This window comes from Cuculus canorus, chromosome 2 (genome assembly GCF_017976375.1).
Source record: "Cuculus canorus isolate bCucCan1 chromosome 2, bCucCan1.pri, whole genome shotgun sequence".
In the NCBI taxonomy this organism is placed as follows: Eukaryota; Metazoa; Chordata; class Aves; order Cuculiformes; family Cuculidae; genus Cuculus; species Cuculus canorus.
In genome coordinates this window covers 25526864-25554034 of record NC_071402.1, presented here as the reverse complement: position 1 = coordinate 25554034, position 27171 = coordinate 25526864, and the positions used below count along the sequence as shown (strand labels likewise).

Below are 27171 nucleotides of genomic sequence, written 5' to 3'. Positions count from 1 at the left end.
GATGTGCAAATAGCCTGGAAACACAGGGATGTTTGCTCAGGTGTCTTGTGCTAAACTTGCTGCTCTGAAAGAGGCATTGACGAGCATCCCCAGACAGAAGTGAGGCCTGATCCAGCCCAGCATGCAGTTTTCCGCAGTTCTAGGGCACCTCGTCTGGGGGTGTTTTCGGTCTGGTGGACAGGCAATATCTTCCGGAGGAGGGTGCTTCAAGCCCCATGGTGCCAGGTGTGATTTTACACCCACCTGCCTTCTTATGAACATGCTGTGGTGCCAGAGGGTGTTTTCAGCAGTCTGATGTTTCAGACAAGATCCTAGGTTTTAATTAAATTAAAAACAAACAAACAAACAAAAAAATGAATAAAGCAATGAAAATGGTGTTTTCCAGGCAAGGGTATTACCTTCTACTGCTGGTGTTTGGCATTTCCATGGCATTCCTGGCAGGGGCACATGTGGGGTTTAAAGATCCAGGATCTGGCATTTATTTTCTCTTTTAATGGGATACTTGCCCCACATTTTTCACCATCCCATTTTTGCTTGCAGTAGGTGTCTCCATGCAGTGTAGAGCATCAAAGTTATGATCAAGGATACATAGCTTGTTAGGGTTTTTGGCTTTTCTCATTCCTGCAGTACCTGAGCTTTTCTTCTGCAAGATAAGTGTTCCCAGTGGGTATCAGAAACAGCTCAAACCTGTACATAATTCATCCAGAATGTTCATAAAGTTGCTATTTCCAAAGTTGCTGTAGTGTCAATATCTAAGAAAGCAGTGGTGGGCAGAACACCCCATAGGCCATACATTCCTCTGTGCAATAATGGAACTTCTGCAGTCAAGTTTAGTGAGGACCCCTCTGTGCAGGCCACATCGGAAATATATTGTCTGGAGACAGCTGTTGAGCCAAGGACCAAGAGCAGGAGAAATGCTCTTGAGTGAAGAGGAACAGCATTACTTCTGGGGCCCAGAGAAGAGAAAAGAACAAAGGGGGGCACTTGGCTGGCACAGATCATAGGAAGCAAAAATGCATCCTCCCTACTTTGTTTTCAAGGAAAAGAAAAATTTCTGCTAATTTAAAAGTGCAAGGTTTAAAAGTATCATTTTTACCTTGTTTGGTGGGATAGAAGGAGCCTGTGCATTGCTCTTCTGCAGCTCTTCAAGTGACAGCTGGAGGTAGCTCAAACCTCTCGATGGCTGGGATGCGGGAGGGAAGCACCTCTGGACTCCCGCAATGCTGTGCTAAAGCATAACCCTGTGTGCTCTGAGGTACTGCTCTTCACTAGTAGAGTCTCTCCAGCTGCTGGAGCGAGGGAAGGGAGCTCTGAGGAGGACTTTGGAAATAGGGGCCTATTTTTGCTTAATTTCCCTTTGTGTACCTAAGTGCCTTCAGGAAGCTGGAGAAGTGCAGCTACACTGTCTGTTGCTAACACCCTTTTCCACTTTCTGAGAGCCACTGAAATAGAAATAGCCATATAATGCAGGAGGAAACAGCACATGGTACACATATAAGTCCTCGTGTCTACTATTCTGCCTCTGAGTGGGAGAGCATGATAGTCTCCAGACCTTACTGCTAATGCCCTGTACTCTGGTAGCTAAAGAATGAGAGGAAGTGTAGTAAGAACATCAAGGCCTGACCCTACAGATGGAGAGCCCTGCCTGGGGCGAGAGGAGGGACGTGTTGGCCGGGGGCTGAGAGACTTCAGTGTGGTGAGGAGGTGAGGAGGAACAGTGCAACAGGCAGCCCTCACCTGGGGGGTCAGTGCTTCAGTGTTTCGCTTACTCCTCCTGAGCTGCTGCTGTGGACATGAAGCAGCTCCTCCTCTGGCCAGTGCCGTTGGCATGGTGATCCTCTCCAAGGGCGTTTATGTCACCCTTTGGTGCTGCATCCACTACTGTCCCCTGTGATTTCCTTTGCACAAATACTGCCTCAATCCCTCTCTATGTTTCCTCTGGAAAGGTGGATTTGTCCTACGCTTCCCATGCACACTTCAAAGATTGTTCTCTGCTGTGTGCTACCTCATCAAGCTTATATTCAGTCTCCCATCTACTACTTGGCTGCCATGATGTGCACTCCTCGGTGCCACCTTTCTTCATTGCAGTATCTCTTATTTCCCCTCACCAAGTGCCTGTGGGTGAAACAGGGCGGTTGTGATGGCATAGCTGCCATTAGATTATTTGTGTGTCAAATAAGCAGTCTCTCACCTGCCTTCTTGCTTGTCTGCTCTGATGGTAAAAGAAAAGTTTGTGTGCTTCGGGGACTTTCACTGACCGGAGGAAACATCTGCAGGTTGATATTTTCTATTAAAGACGTGATCATCTTGCATTTTAAATGTACGATGCTTTAAATGAATGTTAAAGAACTACACAAATAGATGAGATCCTTGTTCCAGACTCTCTCTTTTATGAGATATGTAAATAGTGGTTTGGTAAAAGGACATATACATACACAAACACCCCAAAGTTTCTCTTTCTTTCTAGATTTTCCCCTTCTGTTTCCCATGTTCCTTAGCTATGTTTAAGCATATCAATTAGTTCAGCTATAACTGATGTAGTTAGGGTGTGGTGGTTGTTAAAGGTGTAGCTAAAGCCCCCTAGTTTACAACCAGGTAAAGAAAATGAAAGTCTACTTGATTATTTATGCTACTTTCTTGCCTCTGCAAAAACAGCTCCTGAAAAACCTGTCAGACTAGAAAAGTGGTGAGTGTACGGTAAGTATGGACATTTCAGTGGTCAGAAGTTATCTATAACGTATCTCTAATTATTTCTAAATGTTAAACACTTTGAAGAGAACAGCTCTATCTGGAATGGTTCTGGCAGTCTCTGATCCAATCAGATGTGTGATATGATTTCTAGAATTTGAAAATGTGGTTTAAAGAATGAAAAAAGATTAAACTTCAGTAAGCTTTTCTCCATTCAACCATGTGTTGCTGCCTCAGAATTTGCCTTAGAAGGGAAATCACTTTGATACAGTAATAATTCTATAAATCAATCGGTGTATTTTAGCATGGACACAGACTCTAAACCCTTCAGCCTCAATATTTTGTATTTTAGCTGTGGGGAGTACTGAACACACGCAAAATCTCCTCCAAAAAGCCAGCTGGCCTCAACTCGCCACCTGCCAGCAGGCCTGAGGGCTCCCTGTAATGCCGAACCACAGTGGTGTAGGACATCTCCACAGTCCGTCCCATGGGAGAACAGCTATCGGCAGGGGACAGTGGGAAGGGCAGTGCCATGGAGATCCTTGTGTGTGCTGGTCACCCAAGAGAAAGCCCCAGGTTTGCAGCTGGCCAGTGATGCTCTGGTGACCAGAGCGGGCCTGAGCAGCACTAGGCTTAGTGTGAGGCAGTGAGTACCCGTGATTTCTCCCCAACACAGCAAATATAAGTGACGAGGTGAGATCCCTCTTTGCACCTATTTGGTTTTGACTGAGTGCCCTGCTGCAGTGCCTCTGCTCCGTGCTGCAGTACGGCTGGGTTGATCGCTCCCGAGGCATCATTGTCCAAGGGATGGGCAGGTTTCATCCCCAGGCTTCAGCTACATGTCCATCTAACTAACTAAAAATCCTGGTGTGGTTTTTATCTTTTAAGATTTGTCATTCTCCCAGATGCTTTCCAGTGCTTACTCCGGAGAAATTTAAACCTGTTGCCAAACTGCTTTTCTCAGTTATTTTTTGTGACCTGTCTGAAGATGAAGAAAGCACACCCTGAAACCACTGCAGGAAGCGAAGGTGGAGGCAGGTATAAAAGGCATCTGCTTAAAATACAAGCAGTAGTATGTCCACAGCATTTTGCAAAAGCCTTGTTTTGTTTGTTTTTGTTGAATTAACACAATTCTCCATTAGGATAAGCTCCTGAGGTATGACACTTAAACTAGTTTTCTAGTGTCAAAGTCTGGATGACTGTTCCTGTATCTGGCACAGAGCTGAAAGGGATCACAGAATCACAGAATCACAAGGTTGGAAAGGACCCATTGGATCATCAAGTCCAACCATTCCTAACACTCCCTAAACCATGTCCCTCAGCACTTCATCCACCCGTTCCTTAAACACCTCCAGGGAAGGCGACTCGACCACCTCCCTGGGCAGCCTGTTCCAGTACCCAATGACTCTTACTGTGAAGAATTTTTTTCTGATATCCAACCTGAACCTCCCCTGGTGGAGCTTGAGGCCATTCCCTCTAGTCCTGTCCCCTGTCACTTGGGAGAAGAGCCCAGCTCCCTCCTCTCCACAACCTCCTTTCAGGTAGTTGTAGAGAGTAATAAGGTCTCCCCTCAGCCTCCTCTTCTCCAGGCTAAACAACCCCAGCTCTCTCAGCCACTCCTCATAAGACTCGTTCTCCAACCCCCTCACCAGCTTTGTTGCTCTTCTCTGGACACGTTCCAGAGCCTCAACATCCTTCTTGTGGTGAGGGGCCCAGAACTGAACACAGTACTCGAGGTGCGGTCTCACCAGTGCCGAGTACAGAGGGAGAATAACCTCCCTGGACCTGCTGGTCACACAGTTTCTGATACAAGCCAAGATGCCGTTGGCCTTCTTGGCCACCTGGGCACACTGCTGGCTCATGTTCAGTCGGCTGTCAACCAGCACCCCCAGGTCCTTCTCTTCCGTGCAGCTCTCCAGCCATTCTTCCCCCAGTCTGTAGCTGGCTTGATGTAACCACCATGCTCTAAACCAAGTGAAGGCACCATCACTTGTTCCCCAGCACATGTTAAAACCAGTCCTAGTGGGGAACTGTGCCAGAGCCACATTGCCTTGCCTAGTAATAGGGTGTTTTAGTGCTCTGGTACACTAGCAGCTTAAGGGAATGCATCAGCCAAATGTCTTCATGTTGCCTTTAATCACTGGCAAAGAAAGTTTTTTTCAGTGTGCAACTACATGAACACCATTTGACTCAGCCCTTATTCTGTTGCAATTTTGGGAGCTGGTTTTGAGAGCAGAAGCCCCCCAAGAAGCCAGGAGTGGTGATGGTTGAGGGGGTATGTGTGTGCCAGCCCTGTTAATCCCATCATGAAGTTATAACCATGAAAGTTGCTGCAGCAAACCAATGGAGCTGTATTAACATCAGCAGCAGAGGAAAGCTGGCAGACCAGGGGCTCCAGTGCAGTGAGGAAACAGAGTGAGGCGATGCTTGGGAGCCTCAAAATCCCCATCTAGGGGGCAAGACCTTCAACTGTTGTTTTTCTGTGATTTGAAAATATGCTTTGAAAATATGCTTTAAAGATATGCTTACACAAGGACCAGTCTTCCCTTTGCTGAAGAATAATACCACCCTGGTGGACAGCCTTTGCAGTGAGCCTAGCTAGCATGTTATCACAGAGATGGTATGGTTAAGTTTGTGCTGATGACAGCAGTGTCGTTTGCCAGAAATGAGGCAGTTCTGCAAGTTTGTTACAGGCATAACCCATTTTCAGTTTGCAAGGCATGTGCAGAAATTTGTTCCTTGGAGATATCTCTCAAATTGAAGTGAAGCCAGTGGATTTAACACAAACAAATGGCATTTGTGTGTTATTGGCTAAAATCGGATTTTATCTCCCCAAGGAAACTCTGGAATAATCCTGCTGAAGAGCTCTGGATTTAAAGTGGTGCCTCCCATTGTTGTGTGGCCTTGTCTCTACTGTCACAGGAATAAACACCTCTGGTGGGACGAACTGGGTGCAGTAGGCATTGCCTCGGTTTACATGGCCTGACCTAGCTGAAGATCAGGCTCTATGTGACTTTAGTGCATACCAGACTTTTTTTCATGGTGCAGCAGTGACTGCCGCCCGCTGTATTTTGAGCAGCGAGTTGAGAGGATTACTGACCACAAGCAGCATTGCGCAGCGAGCATTCCCCCTGTGATGCACAGGGATTTAGGTATGTAGCTCCCGACGCAGCTGCATAATAAACACAATAAACTGTTTTTTCATCAGTCCCTAATGCTTCATCCAGCTGCTGTCCCTAGAAAGCACTACTTGGCTCTGCAGAAAGCCACTGAAGCCATGGGGTAAGCAGGGCCAGACCAGAGCCGTGCCCACCAAGCACTGGGTGCAGATGTGATGGGGTGAAGATGCTGAACCCCTCCTTGAATTCCCTCCTCCTCAGCCACAGTTGCCTTGAGAAAAGTTCTGGTTCTGCAGAAAGAAGAAATCCCTTGCAAGAAAAGTGCTTTCCTCAGTGAGAGTTTCTATATTTAAATTATGCCTTGCAATTTCTCTAATGCTTATCAAGGCCTCAGCAGTGACCAGGAGTGTCACTCGAACCCAGCCATTTCATCCTTTAATTCAGGTTAATGCTCCAAAGAAATACTGTACTTATCCCCATTACACAACCGCGTGTCAGGCCGTCCTGCTGGGATGCATTTCCGTGCCCGTGTACCTTATTTTAGGATCAACTCTTCTCAAAACTATTAAATTCTTTATGCTGTTTGCATCATGTTGATTTATTTTATGAATGAAATGAGGATAGTTTCTCAAGGCTATAAGATGTAAAAATATCTGAATGAGGACCGCATTTTACTTACACTGATTTAATACTGTGACTACAGCTAACCCTAATTCTTACTTTCTTTATCTTTATTTTGCTTTCCTCACTAAGAGTTGTGATCTTTAAATTTTTTTAATGGCTAATCTTTAATTTTTTTTTAATGGAGATATTTTAAAAGGTAAGCAATGCGTGTGACTACTTATTGTGTAAACTCCCTGAACTTCCCAGGCTCAGTGCACTCGTGGCTAGACAGGCTCCTTCTTTTTCTCCAACTGCCTACAAGGTGTAGCCCTGAATCCCTGTTACCTGTGTGGGATTCAGGGAGGAGGAGTGTGGGAGGATCTCTGCCAACTTTCAGGCAACTCCCAGGCAGCATCCTCCATCTCCTTACCCTTTCAAACCCATTGCTACTCTTTTGGCAGAAATCATAGATGAGCTTCTGCTGGGATCCTCTTTGCATTTAAGGTACACAAACAAAAAACCAAAGCCCAGTAGATGACAGTAAAGCTTCCTAAAGTATAATTAGCAGAGCGAGGGGAGCTCTGCAGGTGTGCTTTTCCAGTCAGCAATCTCCTCAGTGCTCACCCACACCTACCCGGATGGCAGCAACGCACGTGAGGATGTTTGTACACAAGTGTGTTCAGAATCTATAGTCTACATACTGGTGCTGACTCAGAATAGGTTAAAGTGAAAAGATTTTCCCACAAACATCTTTGCATTTCAGGAAGACTTTGCTTCTGTATTTTGAAAAACACAACAGCTGCTCTGCCCTATTTGTGACCTTGCTCTTAGACCCTCCTTTCAATATGCAAACCTTTACATTACCCACCTCCAGTGGTACAGACTCCAGCACAGCAAATTTAAGGCTCCTGACACCAGATTTGCTTTTCTTAGTTACCCTTCTTGGGCCTCTCAGATGAGGCCTGTGACCTCCGAGGGGCCCAAAGTTAGGGCTTGTGGGACTAGACTGTGTGTCCCAGAGCAGCAAGCTCTTTCTCCATCAAAAGTCTAGAGGATGGTTGTCAAACACAAGAGCTGAATTGGTTAGACTCATTGAGAAGCTAATTTTATTTCCTCAAAGTTTGCATTGCAAGCGTGCCCTGAGATTTTCCCAAGCTGTCCAGACTTAGATAAGACTTTTTATGAAGGATGAATAAGCACAGTTTCAAGCCTGTAAAGAAAACAACAGCCGACAGGAAAGGAAAAAAGTGTGAGAAGCAATGTTTTATTTTTAAATGGCTAAAGTGTGAATGTGCTCAGTTGAGGGAGACTGTCAAAAATGCATAGGCATTCCGTGCCTAAATACCACTGGTACTAGTTTAATGAAATTCTCCCGCGCTCTCCCACGTACTTCTGTTCTTGGCTAAAATACAGCCCAACCCACCAGGCAGCAGGGAGCAAAGGGTGTTCCTGCTGCTCCTCCTGGGACCTGCTGGACAGCTGGCATGGAAACTCAAGGTCTGTCTTTCTTGAGGTTTCTCTTTCTGCTCCCCTGCAGACTGGAGGGAGATTTCTGATAGCAATCTGCACCAGGGTTCAGTCTTAGCTTCCAGCAGGGCTAGTCCTGTCCCAGGGCAGAAGGCACTATCCGCTCCCTGGAGATGCCTTCCAGGCCTGTGTTTATTACGTTCATTCAAACGTGCTGTAGGAAAAAATATTTCATTTTCATTTTCAATGGGAAAATATTCCATTTCAGACAAGTTAATGAGCTCCCATTTTCAGCCCTTAGTCCTTTAAATAGCAGAACAGGAAATATGAGTAACTTGCAACATCTGACAGAAAAGGAAAGTAGCTGCTTAGTTCTTTTATGGCCTGTTACCCTATCGAACAATGATGTGAGAATGTGTTGGGACAAACCCGATGAGGTGCTCTCTGCTGATAGGTGCCCATTAGGCTGTTTGTTTCCCCCCTCTCTAAAGGTGCCATTTGCCCCATGATGGATCCTGAAAATACTCAAGGTAACCACATACCCAGGGCCCAGAACCCTGAGTAATGAATTGTTATTGCAAGGTTTGAGAAACCATTTGACATCTGGAAATTATCCACTTTACAAACATATTCTTTACAAAGAAGTAACACTCTCCAGGTTTTAGGAGAGATTTCCAATATACCACAGGGGGAAAAGTCTTTCGCAAAAACAGAGCAATTAAGGATTTTAGCTTACACTAGCAACCCTGGCGTGAAGCACCTGGTTGGATTCTCTGGGTGCTAAGACTGCTGACAGCTGTGTCACTGTATCCTGCTATGCCCAGGAGATTGGTGATGTGCGATACCCACATTCAGCAGGCACAACAGATGGAACCCAGTATCTTCTTGGCCTAACTTGTTTCAGCAATTCAAACCTCTTTCAATCATCTTCAATGTTCTCTTTGCAATTACCCAGGACAGGATATATTTTATTGCTGTTTAGGACATGGGTAGACTCATTTATAGTACTCTCCTTCTTCAAAGTTTAATTGTTTCCAGCCTTCCTTACTGGAATTGAACTAAATACATACCTAGCATGGAAAAATAAGTGAAAAGAGGTGTTTTAGACATATGTGTGAAGATGCAAATAAAAGCCTGCTTAAAAGTGTTTCCAGGTCTCAATCTTAAATTCAACAAAGTTTTGAGAATATCTGAAATAATTTCGTGGTATACTTTGGGGAAGACAGGAGATACAAGAGTCATTATTGCTAGAAAAATCAATGTAGGGATACTACAATTTTGTGTTGACTCTTTGTTTCAGCCAGAGGAGCATGTATTGATTGAATGGTGCCTTGCTGTGCTGTAGGCCCAGAGCAGATGGATTTCCCAAGATACACACGGAAATCAAAATGGAACTGGGTGGGCATTGTATGCTAATAAGCAACCAATTAAACTGCAAAGGATGTTTTGAATCCGCTTATCTTCCACTTGTAAACAAGATGTCTCACTGATCCAAAATACGCAAAACAATGCTGCAAGAGCTTTTATCTCGGAAGTGCTGGAACCTGAGCTGTGCCAGCTCTGATATAAACCTGTCATCTAAAAATTAAGCCAGATATTGCAATGCACATTAGGATTCAAGAAAGGCTTATATTTCTTTAGGGATAATAAATTTAACAATAACTCTTAGAACAATAAAGCTTTTATATTTAAAAGGTACACACCCTCCTACTTCACCCATGCAGATCAATCGCTCCCTGCAAGTGACAGTAACTGAGACTGAACGCGACCATAATGCACCATGGTAAGCATTATTTTGGATAACGGCCCCAGGGTATAATCTCTTCCTAAACCCATCTGAATGCAGAAGATTGTACCCTGATTACAGTGACGTGAATGGTCTTCCCAGGAAGGGCCCAGCAGCTATCACTGCTGTGCTAATTTGTACACTTTTTCTTTCCAGCATCCTGGGCAGCCTGCTCTGCCTCAATAAGGAGTTTGATGCTAAATTCAACCTTCCTGTCTCTGGTAGCTGCTTCCCCCCTTCCTGTGAATGCTGTTTACATCTGGGCAGTCCGGACACGGGCTTCTGAGCACACTCAAATTGCTGAGGATTCCAAAGCTTCTTTGCAGTATCTAAAAGACATACGCTGGTTGTGTTTGATTACTATCACATATATTGCGTTGTCTTGGAATAAGGCCATATTGCTTGCCTTTAAATAGAGATTGAAACATTTTATGTCTACTTAATACACATCTTACCACTGTTAAACAGCTAGATAAATTCCCCCCCGCTCCTGCTGTAAACAAACGCATTTGAAAATAGATGTATTTAAGGTACTTGGAGTTAGAATATCACGCATTTGTTTGACCAGCATGAAAACGTCTTCCTCCCTCTGTCTCCCAGTGCTTCAGTATAAGCTCTGAGGATGTAAGGGTTTCAGTTTCACTAAACTCTCATGAAAAACGTGAAGATCATCTGCTTATATTTGAATAAGTTATAAACCACTAGCAAAGAGGATTTTAGCAGCCCTGAATATCTTTGCTCTTATATCTAAATATAATATCTAAGTATAGTAACTGACTATCTCAGCTCTTGCATCTAAAACTTATCGCCAGGAAACAGCTTTCAAAATACTGCAGGAAACCCTTCTCACAAATTTTAGAGGAAAAAAACCCTAAACCCAAATGAACAACACTCAGCTTCTATGTTCCACAGCATCCTCACGGGGAAGCAAGCAGGTGCCCTCTGAGGATGAAGACCCTCCTGCACTTTTTTTCCCTACGCAGCTCAGGTTCCTGGGATGGAAGTGACCAAAGGGACGTGGATGGGGGAGTGGATGCACCCCCATCTTCTAAGCCAGACCCTACAACTGCAGTCTTGAAAGACTCCTGGAAAGGAGACCTCCCATATGAAGTTTTGTCCTTACTTTCGGCAAATTGTGGGCATTTGAACTTCTCCCTACAGCACACCGGTTTTGTTTCTTTCACTTAAGTGTGTCTTCTTTAGCTTGGAAGCAAACAAATAAAATGGCTTATTTCTTGCCTGAAAACAAAAGGTTTTCAAAAAACTTTCCTATATGAAGCCTTTCACAGTGTGCTTCTTACCCTCCCTTGTTCCTATTTGCTCTACTAAAAATTTTGTTCAACTGTTTCTCCTATTACAGGGAAGGAAGTAAAAAATGAAGTGTTATCACTCACCTATGGTGTAACCAGGCCAAATTAGATGATACTTCCTATTTTATAAATAAAATAAGCAAACTCTAGTTTCATGGTTTAGATATATGTTTGTGCTTCTATTTAAAAGTACCTCAACACTTCTATGGAAAGACAGCTTCACCAGTTATGAGAGATCACATTTTCTCCCATCTACTCTAAATCTGCTTAGGACATTCACACTTACTGGATTCCCAAAGAACCAGAAGAGAGTTTAAATGGAAAAAAACAACTCTGTGTGTGTGTGTGCACGTCCATGGGAGGCAGGGTGGTCGCAAATGTGCAGCTGATACGACCTTTTAAAACCTACTCTTCACCAAAACCTTAGCCAGGACTCACAGCTGACGGAACTGCAGGATGCATGTCTTTGGACGACTGTCACTGCCATTACTCAGATTGCTCTGCAGCATCTCCAGGCTTCTGTGTGGCTTTCACATACACAAAAAAATTGCTTCTATTTCTAAATCTTGAGCTTTTACCATTTTCTTTTTAAGATCTGCCACCTTTTAGCTTCTTGGGTGATGTATATTTAGGACATGATGAGACCCTACAGTACACAACCTCCACTTGCCAAAAGTGCTTAACAACATTTTCAGGGAAAATTAATTTGGGCAGGGTGAAAGGTAAACCCCAAAGGCAATTTAATTCTTTCACTGATATTGTTAAGGGATAAACACATACACTTTTTATATATACACTGTAGCTGTTAGCTAAAAAAGTTAATCTGCTTCAGTATTGGTCAAGGACCACCTGAGGATGCCTTGGATGAAGTCACAAAAAATCAAGTGGAGTTGCCACAGATCTGGCTACCCCCCTTATAATTACACCATTAGAAAATAAATGCAAGAAACTTAGGTCGGTTGAATGTAAACCTTAATTATTGCAGGAAAGAAGTATGAGCTTGTATTAGTGAAGCAAAAGTCTGAACTGTAGCACTAAGTGGTGTTGCTCTGCCCTCTGCAGACAAGATTGTATAATGACATTTTACCACAAATTATATATTTTTAAAGCACATCCACACAACAGAATTGAAGCTGTCAATGTGAATGAAACGTACATGAGCGCTCTGACACTGCCAGTTGTAAGTAAGGTAGGTCAGGAGCATTTCTGATGCAGTGGTTGTTTTCTGTGTATTCTTACTGAGTCCGCCCTAAGTCAGTGAAGTAATGACTGTCTGAACAGCACCAAAACCTGGAGTCCAAATTCAGAATGGAGAAAACACACACAACAGTATGTATTGTTTCTTATGAGCCGGGCACCGTTTTTGTATTAAAGGCACTTCATAACCGTTCTGACAGAGAAAACATGGTCCTGCATAATTTTCATAAGGCTTCTCTCGGATAGGAATAACACAACAGAATATACACAACACACAACTCAGATTTCTTCCAACTTTTCACTTTATTAAAGTGTCTACTTTTGAAAAATACTTTCCTCAAAGCACACATGCCCAGTCCCAGGCATCCTAAGTGGCCCTCACAAATGTGCAGCACCTGATACTCCTTTACTCCATCCTCTTCCAGGCTGGCCTTTCTGTGGTCATTGGGTGTCACACAACAGATAAAACTGCTCAGGTCTTGTGCAAAAAGAGCCCAGCAGGAAGGAAAATTCGCCTACGCAGGTTCCAATACAGTCCCTCTCCTACTGTGTGACTGTTCACATGTGCTGGTTACATGACCCAAAGATGCACGTCAGGAAACAAGAGAAGTGAGTCTTTCAACAAGTGTCAGCTTCCAGTGCCTAGCATTTTGCAGAATACCTTTGGTACAAAACTGAAATGGGTGTTCAGAAAATCTATAATCAGCTTTATACAGTGCAGAGCTTGCAGTATGTAATGGTATTATACTTGCGCAAGTTAAATTTTATGCCATCTTCTACAAATCCACTTCTGAACTATATTTGGTGGCTGGACTGGGCACTCTCCATAGTTTGAAGGTAAAATAAGCAAGATACTTGGAACAGCACATTAAAATTTCATAAAGAAGAGCTCTCAAATCATACTATGTATATAATTCCTATCCAGAAGTACTGCACGAACATAGATTTATAAAAGTTGCTATGACATTAAGCCACTGATTACATTTCCAAGGGAATGCTTTTGTTTAGATTCTCATTTTGTCATCCTCCATTACTTTTGTTTTGTTGAGGGATCTGCTACAGACTGCAGGCTAGAAAATTGCCAGGGATACTCAAATGAAAGTCTCAAGTTTTCACCTTGCCTGTTTCACAAACAGAAATAGTATTATTACTTCCAAAGCAAAAAGAAAAAACCTGGAGGAAAACAACGGTCACGTTTATAGAATTATAAAATCATAGACTAGTTAGGGTTGGAAGGGATCATCCAGTTCCAACTCCCCTGTATGGGCAGGGACATCCCACTAGATCAGGCTGCCCAAGGCCCCATCCAACCTGGCCTTGAACACCTCCAGGGATGGGGCAGCCACAACTTCCCTGGGCAACCTGTGCCAGTGCCTCACCACTCTCATGGTGAAGAAATTATTCCTAATGTCTAGTCTAAATCTGCCCCACTCTAGATTATCCCTGTTCCCCCTCGTCCTATCACCACAAGACTTTATTAATAGTCTCTCAGCCTGTCCTCGTATAGGAGGTGCTCCAGCCCTCTGATCATCTTTGTAGCCCTCCTCTGGACCCGTTCCAACAGCTCCATATCCTTCTTACACTGAAGATTCCAGAACTAGACACAATACTCCAGGAGAGCTCTCGCAACAGAGGAATAGAGGAGCAGAATCCCCTCCCATGATCTGCTGGCCATGCTTTTTTTGATGCAGCCCAGAATATGGTTGGTCTTCTGGGCTGCGAGTGCACTCTGCCGGCTCATGTCGAGCTTCTCATCAACCAGCATTCCCAAGTCCTTCTGTGCAGGGATGCTTTCAATCATGTCATCCCCCATCCTGTATTGAAATCGGAGATTGTCCTGACACATTTGCAGGACCTTGCACTTGGCCTTGTTGTGATTTCGTAGAACAGTTGAACCTCATGAGGTTCTCAGAGGCCCACTTCACCAGTCTGTCCAGGTCCCTCTGGATGATATCCCGTCCTTCCAGTGCAGCAACTACACCGCTCAGCTTCACGCCATCCGCAAACTTGCTGAGGGTGCACTCAATCTTGCTGTCAATATCATTGATAAAGATATTAAACAGCACTGGTCCCAGTTCAGACCTCTGAGGGACACCACTCGCCACGGATCTCCATCTCGACTTTGAGCCATTGACTACTACTCTTTGAATACGACCTTACGACCAATTTCTCATCCAGCGTACTGTCCATCCATCAAATCCATATCTCTCCAATTTAGAGAGAAAGATGTTGTGGGGGACCATGTCAAAGGCTTTACAGAAGTCTAGATAGATCACATCCGTCAGTTTACCCGTGTCCGCTGCTGCAGTTACCACATCATAGAAAGCCACTAAGTTGGTCATACAGGACTTGCCCTGATGAAGCCATGCTGGCTGCCACTAATCACCTCCATGTCCTCCGTGTGCTTTAGCATAGCTTCTAGGAGGATCTGTTCCATGATCTTCCTGGGCACAGAGGTGAGGCTGACAAAGTAGTCTTTTCTACCCTTTTTAAAAATGAATTGTTACCCTTCTTCCAGTCACCAGGGACAATATATTTAGCAAAACTATTCTCCAGTACTTCTGTTTGACAACAGCTGAACATCATTCTTAAAATTCTTTGCGTAATCCCTGCTATCTCAGATAACCGACACACGAAGTTTGACTTGGGGTCTGGGCTGTAGCTTGAAAACCTTGTGCAATCTTACAATGCCTTCATCAAAAGAACATTCAAGCTCCAACTTTCTTTAAATTCTCTTCAATGGAGGACTTTGGAATGGTTTGTAACATGTAACTGACGAAAGCAAAGGAAGGCAAATCACATACTTAATACCACTTCTCTTTCCAACAAAAGAATTACATTTCATGAAACAGTAAATATTCTCCAATCTAGAAATATGCTAACTTCTGTAATGAAAACCAATACAATAAGCACTATTTCTGCACAGTTAAAATATCACTTGGACAAAGAGCTGTCATATCCCACCATTCTTACCAAGGGCAAAACCAAGTAACTACACTAGATGATTTCACAGTAATGCAGAGGTTTCCACATCCATTTGCCTGTTAAGATTATCTTCTAACATTTTTAGGGCTCGGGTGCGGTCTTACTGGCATTAGTAATACAATTGCCTGACAACAATCTCTATCCAGAAAGAGAACTCTCTACGACTGCCTGGGCTAACAGAAGACTGAGGGATGAGCTGATCTCAGACAAACACTGACTCATGTTGTCAATAGATGTTGGTGTTAATCCTTTTTACTTCTCCTACACTCTCAGTCCTTTTGTCTCAATTCCTTCCTAGACTTTTAAAGTGCTGCAGGCTACCTTCTCGTCATAAAAATCACTAGAACAACGTCTTGAACTTTTGCTTCCACATGTTATGCTTCCCACACTTGCTAGTGCAAACTGTTCCAGAGAGGTTGACTATTTCTGTTGTTTTTCTTGAAACAGGGTACAGAAGATATGCTCCTTTTCCAAGTCAAATTAGATGTGGTCTCATGAACTGAGATGGGTGCTAGGATTTTCCCTGTTTCCTGCACGTTGCAAGCCTAACTTGTTCCCTATAGTGTGGCACAAGTTCCAGTGCAAAACCAGGCCAAAAGAGCCTCCTGTGGGGCTACCTGGTCATCAGTTGCCTTGGAACAAGCAAGCCAAGGCAACTCAGCACTTTTTGAAACACATTCTTCTCCTTTGAGAAGAACAGAAAGTAGGTTTATTCTTCTCTAGAGCTTGTTAATAAATCATGTACTACTGCTGGGTTCTTCTCTTGCCATTAGCACTGATGTTCTCTGGGAATGGAAATCATTCAGGTCCGCCTCAAGAAAACCCAGGAACACCTACTGTGTACAGTCCACATGGGGACTATCTCTTTACAAAGGACAGAAAGGCAAGCAGACCTCTTCCAGTAGCTGACTGAGCATTAATCAGCTGGTCTCTGGGTCTCTCTGTCTCCTGAACCTGCAGTTTTAGACTCTAGTAGTCAAAACTTCAGCCTGAAACATCAACTGCACTGAAAACAATACGTGACCCTAACCATGGCTATACCATTCAGCTAAGTAGTACTTCTCTAAAGCAAACTCACCTCTGAACCTACCAGCAAGGCTGCATGTGGGACTGGAACACGCACCCTCGGGCACTGAAGCATTGCATATATAAGTGCTGTCAGGCCTCATAGGTGCACTGCTGGTCCTCTGCAAGTCCTAAAAAACCACTCATGGAGGAGGAAGGTGAGCAGGATGCTGAGCACATTATGTCTCCGATCACTACTGCTATCTGCTCTTTCAGAGGGGTACAGGCAAAGGAATGGATTCGAGAGATGACCTATACAAGAAAGACTATGCAATAGTTTTGGCAAAGCTCAGAAAAAGACCAGATTGACAAGGTATGGAGCAGGGCAATAAGCAAAACCTCACAAAAAAAACAAATGGTGCTGTATAGAATTGCACAAAGTAAGTAATTTTTAATTTATCCATACACATACTGCACAGCAAAAATACTGACAGATTTCCCATTTTGAGACACTTTTCAATGTAATAATTGCCAGGATTGGTAATCCCTTCCTTCCTCTCTGCCCGCCCAAACCCCAAATCCATCTCCTGTGTTAGTTACACATAATGAAAAGAAGGAGCTCATAAACTAGAGTGACATTAACTCTAATGAAGACAATTCACCAAGTAAAATGATACTGGAAGTAGTTTTATGATGTTACTGGGGCTTGGGAGTGTGTTGAAACAGGACAGTTACACTTTCTGAATACGTAGTATTTTGAAGTGAAGCTGAAGTGAAAGCTAAGTGAAACTGAAAAAAATCCAGATTTGAACATCAGTGGGGATATATATTTTCTTACTCTTAAAAGCTTGAGCCTTTCTTCCCCTTGAAAATATTGATAGAGAGTTCTATACTCTTCAAAATCTCTTTAAAATTGCACAATATTTAATAATTGCACAATACCTTGTTCACTTCTTGCAGTCAAGGCTGACGGGAAGTCCAAGAAATTCACTGTGATTAAAGTCTCTAGTCAGCAGAATGTGCTTTGAAGAAAGCAGTAGGAACTGGAAGGAAATTTCCAGCACCTGCAGTTTTTGGCTGCTGGTGGGTAAAAGAAAGTAAAGTTTTGGGGTGTGCTGAAACCTTCGAGGTGAGAGTTGATCTTGCAGTAATTTTTTAAGAGGTCTCCAACCACTTGCTCATTAACAGCTATGAGCAAAGCAGAAAAGCAGTATTAATTTCTGTACAGAAATTCATACGCTTGTGTGTCATGGCTGCATCCCAACACATCATTTTGAGTCCAAGATTTTGCAGACATGGGAAACAAGGCTCTCTGCTAGATATGATGAACAGTCTGAAGGTGCTTTGCTCCATGCCTAGATCTGTCCATTTCCTCTTCCTCTCTTTAACACGACTGAGTATTAACCTTATTTAGCTTCCAGAAAGCTTCCAAATTTGGTTGTTTATTCTAATAATTTCACTCCCCATATTGCTTGCAACACAGTTAAACTGAAAAAAAAGCTTTCAGGTTGAAGTCTGGGTGTTATAAGCTGTTTCTAGATGTAAGTACTCAGGCTTCCATGTTCTCAGAAAACTGTGTGGGAAAAACTGAGTTTATGACCTGTTTCTACAATAGTAGGTACCACACACAAAAGGATTTCATTCTGCATGTTTACCACAAACCCACCGAAGCTGCCGGTCTGTTTGGAGGTCAGTTAATTCATCAATAGATCTCCAGCTGCACTGACAAGCATACGCTCGTGCTCCTTTCTTCTTTATCATCTTCACTCTTAGTTTACTGAACTCAGGCATGTTATTCCTGCCAATCAAGTAAATTTAGTTTAGGATCATGCTTTTTTTTTTTTTTTTTTTAGAGAAAATCCATTAGTCACAAATCCATTTCAATTCAGAGAAGCTCTTAAAATTTCTGAGCACTACTGTTACGAAGGAATTTAAGGATATGTTTAAATTCTGTTTTGAACACAATCCTTTCCTGAGAGCAGTCTCAGTGCACAGTTGCTGTAATCTCAGATCAACTGGAGATTGATGTTTTTCGTAAGCAATGATCTCTGCTGGGTTTAGAGGCCCAGTGTCAGCCTCCAGAGGAAGAGTTGGGAAGAAAACTGGATAGAGTTAATTCTTGTGTTAAGAAATTATCGAAAAATGCACTAGTCTTATCAGACTATTTGTTGAAGTCCCTATGCAGAATGGGTGCAAAGAGAGAGTTAAACTTTTCATCAGAAACTGTTACTCAGGATAATCGTTGAAGTGACAGAAATGAAATAGCCATAAAAAGAATGTACATCAAATCACAAATAATTCCTGTGCAAGCATCAACCACAACAAATGAAAAATCAGCATGGCTGTTACAAAACCAAGTTGTTTCCAAAACCAAGTGAAAAGTTAGCATTTTAACTATTACTGTTCTCATGACCTCCTCCTGGCCATCAATTACTGGCCACTGAATTACGCAAAAAACCCCCAACAACAAACCCAGCTTAATAAAGAAAACCCAAAACAAACACCAAAGGAAGACTTTCTAGAAAGAGGTCAGACATCTACTGGAAGGCAAACGTTTCATCTTCAAGTTTGCTTTTTAAAATTCAGGTTAGCTAAAATAAATAGCTATATAATAACCTTACAGATTGCACATATTCTCTTTTTTAGGAGGAAAGATCTGCTGTGGATTTTTCATGTTTTCTGTTCTTATCATGCCACAAAGCCCAGCGAAACAATACTAATATCAAATCCACCTCAGACATACCTGAAAAAAAGATAATCACAGGACTGATCCCAGATGTAGTCATTGAAAAGTGACACATGGAAGTCACAAGCAGTACAACGCAGTTGATCACATGTTCTGGTCAAAAGAGAACAGAAAGCTCCAAGATCTTATTACCATCAGAGAAACTACACAGATCATAATGGTTTCAAAGTACAGCGCTCACTCAGAAATACTAGAAGTGAGGTTACCCTGTAACCTTAATTTTTTATATCTCTGGCCCATTCATTATGTATTTCAACTATATGACCATGTATTATTTTTACAGGTTGTGAACCTCACTGGACACATAAAATAAACTGATACTCTCTTGATGTATTCTCTTTAGCCCTCCTCACTTGCTATGGCACCTGACCAGCATCCAAATATGCATCAAGTGTGTAACTACTCTGTCCAAAAATCCCACACGAAAACGTAGTAACGTTCTACAGAATGTTGCGGATAGATCTTTAAAATACTCCTACTAAGCTGATTTGCAGTTGCAAAGCACTCTGGCTATTTTCAGTTCAGGCTCTGGGACGACTTAAACCAGCCCACTGATTTAAGTGACATACATGGCATCACACTGAAAGCTGAAGAGAGGTGGGGACAAATAACAATATGCTAGAGCAGCAATTTCCTTAACTATCTGTTTTTTATTTTTGGAGTCTCGTGTCTCATCGGCATGCATCTTTTAATTTCTCAAACAGACAAAAGATCTAGTGGTCAACAACAGTGAACTGGAAGGGACCAGCTGACTTCAGCTGCAGTTCCAGGCAGCCACACATTTAGATGAATATAAGGCTATTCTGTCCAGTTCAAACACAGAACTCTCTACCACCAGAAAACCACAGTTGTGATTAAAAATAATGATACAGCCAGTAGAACTTTTTTTTTTTCACATTTCCTACCTTTTTGAAATATTTGTTCCTATGCCAGATGGTGAAGAGCTTCCACCCAGGTACACTGGACAGCATCTATATGAATTTCATTACAAAATATTAAATTATAACAAAACATTTTGAGAAAGTAGTACAATGTTTCTCCTAGTTTAGCAGCATGGCATTTATAAAACATTATTTATTAAATATAGGCAAAGCATCCAAAGGCTTACCAATGACAGAATTTTAAAATTTCCATTACCGAAGAGTTCAAAGAAAAACTGTATGACAACGTCTCTCTCTACCAAATACATGCAGACTATACATTGCAGCATTTGATAAAGGCTTGTGTCCATAAGGCAAAGGAAGCTGTTCATTAACTTAAATAAAAAATAAATTTATAATAAATAATTTTGACCACATGAAATCACAACATTAATTCTTCAAAATTATCTTTATCTTTTTTTTTCTTTAATAGGATGTTTTTCTAATACTCAGTTTCTTTCTTAGTCAAAGTAAACACAGATTAACCAGTAGAAATATTATTTGGCTGACAACAAGCTATAATGAAGCTATGCTCAACTAGCCAAAATATTTTTCACTCACCTTTTGCTATGAGCTTGTACAACACTACTGCTGCTTTTAGGTGTGAGACTTGTGGAGTTAGACTTCAATTTCTATTTAAAAAGCAATCAGAGAATAAAAGGCAACATTACAGCAAGGTAAGAATCTTCTGTTTCACTTAATAAGCAGGAGCCAGAAAATCTCAGTCACAGAAGAAGAGGACTAAGAATTTGGGAATTGTCTTGCTTGGGTTTTTGTGAGGCTCTTTGAAACAAAAGCTGCTGAAGTTACAGATAAATGAGGCATCTCTTTCCATACTGAATTCCCCACTCTGCCTGAAGGAATTCAACACTTTTCGTAGACTTTAATCTTCCTGATGTCTGTTGGAGGTACAATACAGTGGAGAGGAAGCAATCTAAGAGGTTCCTGGAATGTGTGGATGACAACTTCCTCACACAACTGGAAGGAGCCCTCCTGGACCTGCTGTTTGTAAACAGAGAAGGACTTGTGGGGGATGTGACGGTTGGAGGACACCTGGAGCAAAGTGATCATGAGATGGTAGAAATCTCAGTTCTAGGTGAGGAGGGGGGGGGTAGCAGAGCGGCCACACTGAACTTCCAGAGGGCAGACTTTGGACTGTTCAGAAGGCTGGTTGATAAAGTCCCATCGGAGACAGTCCTTAAGGGCACGGGAGCCCAAGAGGGCTGGGTGCTCTTCAAGAAGGAAATCGTAGCAGCATAGGAGAAAGCTGTCCTGATGTGCTGGAAAATGAGCCGGCAGGGAAAAAATACCAGCCTGGTTGAGCAGGGAGATATGGGTGAACATCAAAAAGAAGAGGAATATCTATGAACTTTGGAAGAAGAGACAGGCATCTTGGGTGGACTGCAGGGAGGAAGTCATATCATGCAGAGGAAAAATCAGGAGGGCTAAAGCCAAAGAGCTCATATTGGCCAAATCAGTGAAAGATAATAAAAAATCTTTCTATAAATACATTATTAGTAAAAGGAGGACCAGGGAGAATATTCAGTCCTTATTGGATGCAAAGGGAACAACTATGACAAAGGATGAGGACAAGGCTGAGGTACTTAATGCCTTCTTTGCCTCAGTCTTAGTAAGGAAAGTTGTTCCCTGTGTGTACATACCCAGGAGCTAGAGGAGCAGAATAAAGCTCCCATGATCCAAGAGGAAGTGGTTAGAGACTTGCTTGGCCAGTTAGACACTCTCAAGTCTATGGGGCCGGATGGGATTCACCCAAGAGTATTGAGGGAGCTGGTGGACGTGCTTGCCAAACCCCTTTCCATCATCTTCCAGCAGTCCTGGCTGACTGGGGAAGTTGCACTTGACTGGAGGATGGCTGATGTTATACCCATCTACAAGAAGGGTCGGAGGGAGGAAACTACAGGCCTGTCAGTCTGACCTCAGTGCTGGGGAAAGTCATGGAACAGGTGATCTTGAGTGCTATCATAAAGCACATGCAAGAGGACTGGGTGATCAGGCTCAGTCAACATGGGTTCACGAAAGGCAGGTCCTGCCAAACTAACATGATCGCCTTCTATGACAAAGTGACCCACCTACTGGGAGAGAGAATTGTGGATGTAGTCTTCTTAGACTTCAGTAAAGCCTTTGACATAGTTTCTCACAGCATTCTGCTTAGGAAATTGGCTGCCTCTGGCCTGGACAGGCTCACGCTGTCCTGGGTAGAAAACTGGTTGGATGTCTGGGCCCAAAGAGTGGTGGTAAATGGAGTTAAATCCAGCTGGAGGCCCATCACAAGTGGTGTCCCCAGGGCTCAGTGCTGGGTCCAGCCTTGTTCAATGTCTTTATCAGTGAACTGGATGAGGGTATTGAATGCATCCTAAGTAAGTTTGCGCACGACATTAAGCTGTGAGGCAGTGTTGATCTGCTAGAGGGTAGGGAGGCTCTCCAAAGGGATCTGAACAGGTTGGACCAATGGGCTGAGACCAGTGGCATGCGGTTTAACAAGACCAAATGCCGGGTCCTGCACTTGGTGCACAACAACCCTGTGCAGCTACAGACTAGCTGTAGCTAGAGTAAGCTAAGAGTAGCTAGAAAGCTGCACCGAGGAGAAGGACCTGGGGGTGTTGATTGATAGTGACTGAACATGAGCCAGCAGTGTGCCCAGGTGGCCAAGAAGGCCAATGGCATCTTGGCTTGTATCAGAAATGGCGTGGCCAGCAGGTCCAGGGAGATTATTCTGCCTCTGTACTCGGCACTGGTGAAATCGTACCTCGAATACTGTGTTCAGTTCTGGGCCCCTCACCACAAGAAGGATGTTGAGGCTCTGGAGCACGTTTAGAGAAAAGCAATGAAGCTGGTGAAGGGGCGGGAAAACAAGTCTTACAAGGAGCAGCTGAGGGAACTGGGGTTGTTTAGCTTTGAGAAGGGGAGGCTGAGGGAAGACCTTATTGCTCTCTACAACAACCTGAAAGGAAGTTGTAGAGAGGACGGTGCTGGCCTCTTCTCCCAAGTGACAGGGAACAGGACAAGAGGACATGGCCTCAAGCTCTTCCAGGGGAGGTTCAGGCTGGACATCAGAAAAAAAACCTTTCACAGAAAGGGTCATTGGACGCTGGAACAGGCTTCCCAGGGAGGTGGTTGAGTCACCATCCCTGGAAATATTTAAAAGATGGGTAGATGAGGTGCTCAGGGACATGGTTTAGTGGTTGATAGGGATGGTTGGACTCGATGATCCTGTCTTTTCCAACCTAGTGATTCTATGATTCTAACACGACACGATCACTTTGACTTTAAAATCAAGACTTAGTATTTCATGCTCTCTTTTTAATAAAAGAAACAGTTTCAATTTAGGAGCCTTCTCCCTCAGCTTTTGAGCTTTTATTTTACTGAAAACATATCAAGGACTTAGATTATTCAAAATGATAAAGTATCTTTGTAAAGTTTTTTTATCTGCTGCTCACATAAAGGTTATTTGAAATTTAGACTACTACAATTCCAGATCCTAAATGCGAAGTCCTAGGAATATCAAATGATAAAACTATGCAGATTTATTGACATAATTCTCCTCTCTCTGACTCAGAAATACATCTTGTGGCATACAAATGGGTTTTGTTGGTTCAGATTTAGCCACTCTGTAATAAATCAAAGACAAACAAAGCTAAACTAATGCTACCCGTGAAACTAAGAGAATCTGCACAGGGGGTTATGAAGTATAAATAACACAATTTTCTGCTGATGACACCTAAATGAATATCTATTTTCAATGTCTTCTATAACTCTGATTGTCTTGACAATGTAAATTTGTGTGTTCATCTTTACCTCCTGCTATCAAATTACAGAAGTAATTTGCAGATGATAGAAAATGTGGAGCAGTGGCTGGTTTACCAGATGACCATGCTGCCATTCAGGAGGGACCTCAACAAACTGCACAAGTGGGCTGAGAGGAATCACTTGAAGCTCACCTAAGGGAAAATGCAAACTCCTGCCCCCAGATAGGAATAATCCTCATGCATCAGAACATGCTGAGGGCTGACCAGCTGGAAATCAGCTTTGCAGAAAAGGCCATAGGAAATTCAGTCAATAGTAAGTCGACCATGAGCCAGTAGCGTGCCCTTGCAGCTTATGAGGTCAACAGTATCCTGGGTTACATTATGAGGGAGATGGTCCGTCCTTCCTCTCTACTTAGCACTGGTGAGACAGAATCACAGAATCACTTCAGTTGGAAGGGACCCCTTGAGATTATCTAGGTCAACTCCCCTGCTCAAAGCAGGGTCAGCTTCAGTAGCTTATCCAGGACTGTGTCCAGCTGGTTTTTGAAAATCTCCTTTAATTCTTGTGAGGGTGGTCAAACAGTACTTAGAGAGGCTGTAGATTCTCCATCCTTAGAGATATTAAAAAGGCATTTGGACGTGGTCCTGGGCAATCAGCTCTAGGTAGCCCTGCCTGAGCAGTTGGACCCAATGACGTCCAGAGATCCCTGCCAACCTCAACCATTCTGTGATTCTGTGACATTTGACACTATGTTCTGTTTTGAACTAGCATTTCCTTTACTTTCCTGTTACTGTGCCTGGGTAAGACCAGCTCTTTAGATCTCTGCTGTTCCTCACTATAGGATTGTTGCATTTTCCTTTCCGCTTTGTTTTCCAAGTTTATCCTCCAGCTTGTTTTAGTTAATTTCTTGCTTTAAAACAGTTTTAATTTATGGTGCTTTTCTTTCCACCACCGAACCTCATCCATCCTGCATTTCTCCAGATTTGTACTCACCGGAGGTGTCTTGGTAAAGCTGCTGTCATTACAGATTTCATCAATAATGCTGTCTATATCTTCTTCACTGCTGCCAGCACTCATTAACAGTTTAGCTGATCTGAAAAACAAATAAGTTGGCCTTCATTTTGTATCACGACCAGAGCAGTTCTAAGAATTGTAAATTAAAATATATAATTAGCTATAACCTTTTTTCTCTAATATTTCTATAGTAATCTGAGGCAGGCCATTCAAATCATGACTGGATAGATGTAAACTGCAGGATGATGCCTTTCAGTCCTTGTTGAAGTGTCCCATCACAGGTCTTATTTTCACTTGCTTCTTTCATTTCCAACCACTTCCAATCCTAAATGAAACTATGATTGCTGTTCTGGTAAAATAGGATCAGTCTCTAAGTTCAGCTAAGTCTCGTTTAAGTAACTTCATTTTCTGAATGCAAACTGCATGTTTTTCAGACAGTTTCTCTCTAGAAGTGATAACATGGAGCATTGTTATGCAGGAAGTTCAATGCTTATACTTAATCCTATAGTAACCAAGGCCATCCTTGAGCTGGTGAAAAAAATGCCATATCTGCTGGGAGGGGCAGACAGGACAGGTGATCCCAAACTGACCAACAGAGTGTTTCATCCCATATACATCATACTCGACATAAAACTGAGCAATCACAAGTGTCTCGCTCCCTTCTGTGATGGCTGACGTTCAGTGAGGACCTTGTCTGCCTGGTTGCTCCTGATTCTGGATCTGTGTGTTCGTGAATCCAATTTCTGAGTCCAGCTCCCTCCTAGTCACGGACCCTTTCCCCCTGTCTGCTCTGCAGTATTTGTGGTGACATATAGTCACTGATGGGGGAAGGCATCATTTAATGTATTTTTATATATATATTATTGCTTTCTAATTATTTTATTAATTATTATTATTATTATTTCATTAAAGCTGGAGTTTTAGTTTCCAACTGGCAAGTGGTTTTCCTGTCATATTCCTTTCCCTGGGGATGCAGGGGGAGGGATTTTGGAGTCCAACAGCTCAGTTTTAGCTGCTGAAATGAGCTGGGTTGCGGTTAAACAACGACAATCATATAACCCATGCTGCACGTACTGAGCAAAACATTGGACAGCCCCAATTTTCCACATTAATCTTCAGCAGCAGGAATAGAAAAAGGTCAGAGGGAGTTCTCTCCTCACGCTATACAACTGCAGGAGTTCAGAAAGAATTCCTGCCAAAACATATCTATTTAGAAAGATCACATGCACTTTGCCTTCACTCAAGTCAAGAGTTTTGACACTGAAGTTTGGTGTTTGCTACCTCTTTGTCAAAGAAAGGGAGGCCTGTATTACTGCTGCATCAATCACAGAGAAAATCTGCTCCCGAGAAAGAAGAAAACTGCGATCTTTTAAACATATGGTAATTAGATTGACTAAATTTAGGTAGTTGCCTAACCATCATGCAAACAATGGGAAAGTCCAGTAATGTGACCAAAGGTGGTGGGTCCTGTTGGTCTTGTAGGAGTCATTTGGCTCTTCAAGATATTTGTCTGGGACTCTGAAATACCTGTTGGGTAAGTGCTCAGCAGCCCACCTGCAGAGACATCAGTCCACCTGCAGAGACATCAGTCCAAGCCCTTCTGGTTCACAGACCTTCCTTCCAAGCGGAGTCTGAGACCTCTGTGAGGTACCCCCTTCAGGTACTGTAAGGTTGCTATAATATCTCCTCGGAGCCTTCTCTTTTCCAGGCTGAAAAACGCCAACTCTCTCAGCCTGTCCTCATAGGAGAAGTGCTCCAGCCCTCTGATCATCCTTGTAGCCCTGTATCCTGCAAGATTTACAAACTGCAGGACGCTTTGTGCACCACGGCATGGGTTACGGAGCCAAGTGACCTCAGTCCCAGCTCACACGCTGGTTGGTTCTGCTTTCAGCTGGGACAGGTCCCTCAGAAAGGCTGTGTCTCAGGAGTGTCCTCCTCTGAATCACCCCAGAGGAGGGCTTGCAGAGGACACTCGATGACCGATGATGAAAAATAACTTCTTATTTGACAGGCTGAGAGAGTTGGGGTTGTTCAGCCTGGAGAAGAGAGGGCTCTGGGAAGGCCTTACAATGGCCTTCCAGTACTTGAAGGGGCTACAAGAATGCTGGGGAGGGACTGCTCACAAAGGCTTGTAACGATAGGAGGGGCAGTGGGTATAAACCGTAGAGGGGCAGATTCAGACTAGACATAAGGAGGAATTTCTTCACAACAAGAGTGGTGAGACACTGGCACAGGTTGCCCAGGGAAGCCGTGGCTGCCCCTGGAGCTGTTCAAGGCCAGGTTGGATGGGGCCTTGGGCAGCCTGGTCTAGTTTGGAGGCGTCTCTGCCCATGGCAGGGGGTTGGAACTTGATGATCTTTACGGTCCATTCTGATCCAACCCATTCTTCGAGTCGCCGTTCCCGGCCCCCGGGGTCTCTCCGCTCCACGCAGGGCCCTCCCCGCCGCTCACCTGCCCTCCTCAGCCGGCTCTTTCTTCACCTCCCCGCGGATCAGCCGCTCCGCTTCCTCCAGCAGCTGGTCCAAATCGTCCGCCATGTTGGCGTCGCGGCCGCGGAGGCGGA

The 27171-nt window shown here is 43.4% G+C and overlaps 1 protein-coding gene across 9 annotated transcripts; it reads right to left on the bottom strand.

Moving 5' to 3' along the window:
• Positions 1–268: 268 nt before the first annotated feature.
• Positions 269–27171, bottom strand: CFAP418 (cilia and flagella associated protein 418). Of its 9 annotated transcripts, none has more exons than XR_008448664.1 (8): positions 27060–27171; positions 24588–24687; positions 20388–20458; positions 19812–19877; positions 18904–18999; positions 17827–17958; positions 17103–17733; positions 12155–16472 (listed from the first exon to the last, which is right to left on the bottom strand). XR_008448664.1 is itself a non-coding variant. In XM_054059356.1 (7 exons), the coding sequence occupies exons 1-7, from the start codon at positions 27143–27145 to the stop codon at positions 284–286; spliced, it is 579 nt and encodes a 192-aa protein (XP_053915331.1). In that variant the 5' UTR covers positions 27146–27171; the 3' UTR covers positions 269–283. The 9 variants fall into 9 exon arrangements, 7 of the variants coding, with proteins under 7 accessions (XP_053915331.1, XP_053915332.1, XP_053915330.1 ...); XR_008448663.1 differs by having other exon boundaries at positions 12159–14942; positions 16234–17733; XM_054059356.1 differs by lacking the exons at positions 12155–16472; positions 17103–17733 and adding an exon at positions 269–311.

Bases quoted from the DNA above. Each gene is read 5' to 3' on its own strand.
- CFAP418 (XM_054059352.1), bottom strand. From the start codon at position 27,145: ATGGCGGACGATTTGGACCAGCTGCTGGAGGAAGCGGAGCGGCTGATC. The intron at 19,878-20,387 runs GTGAGTGAAAAA...AAATTCATATAG, and splicing joins GTACAAGCTCATAGCAAAAG to ATGCTGTCCAGTGTACCTGG. The intron at 17,959-18,903 runs GTATGTCTGAGG...CTTGATTGGCAG, and splicing joins TGTGATTATCTTTTTTTCAG to GAATAACATGCCTGAGTTCA.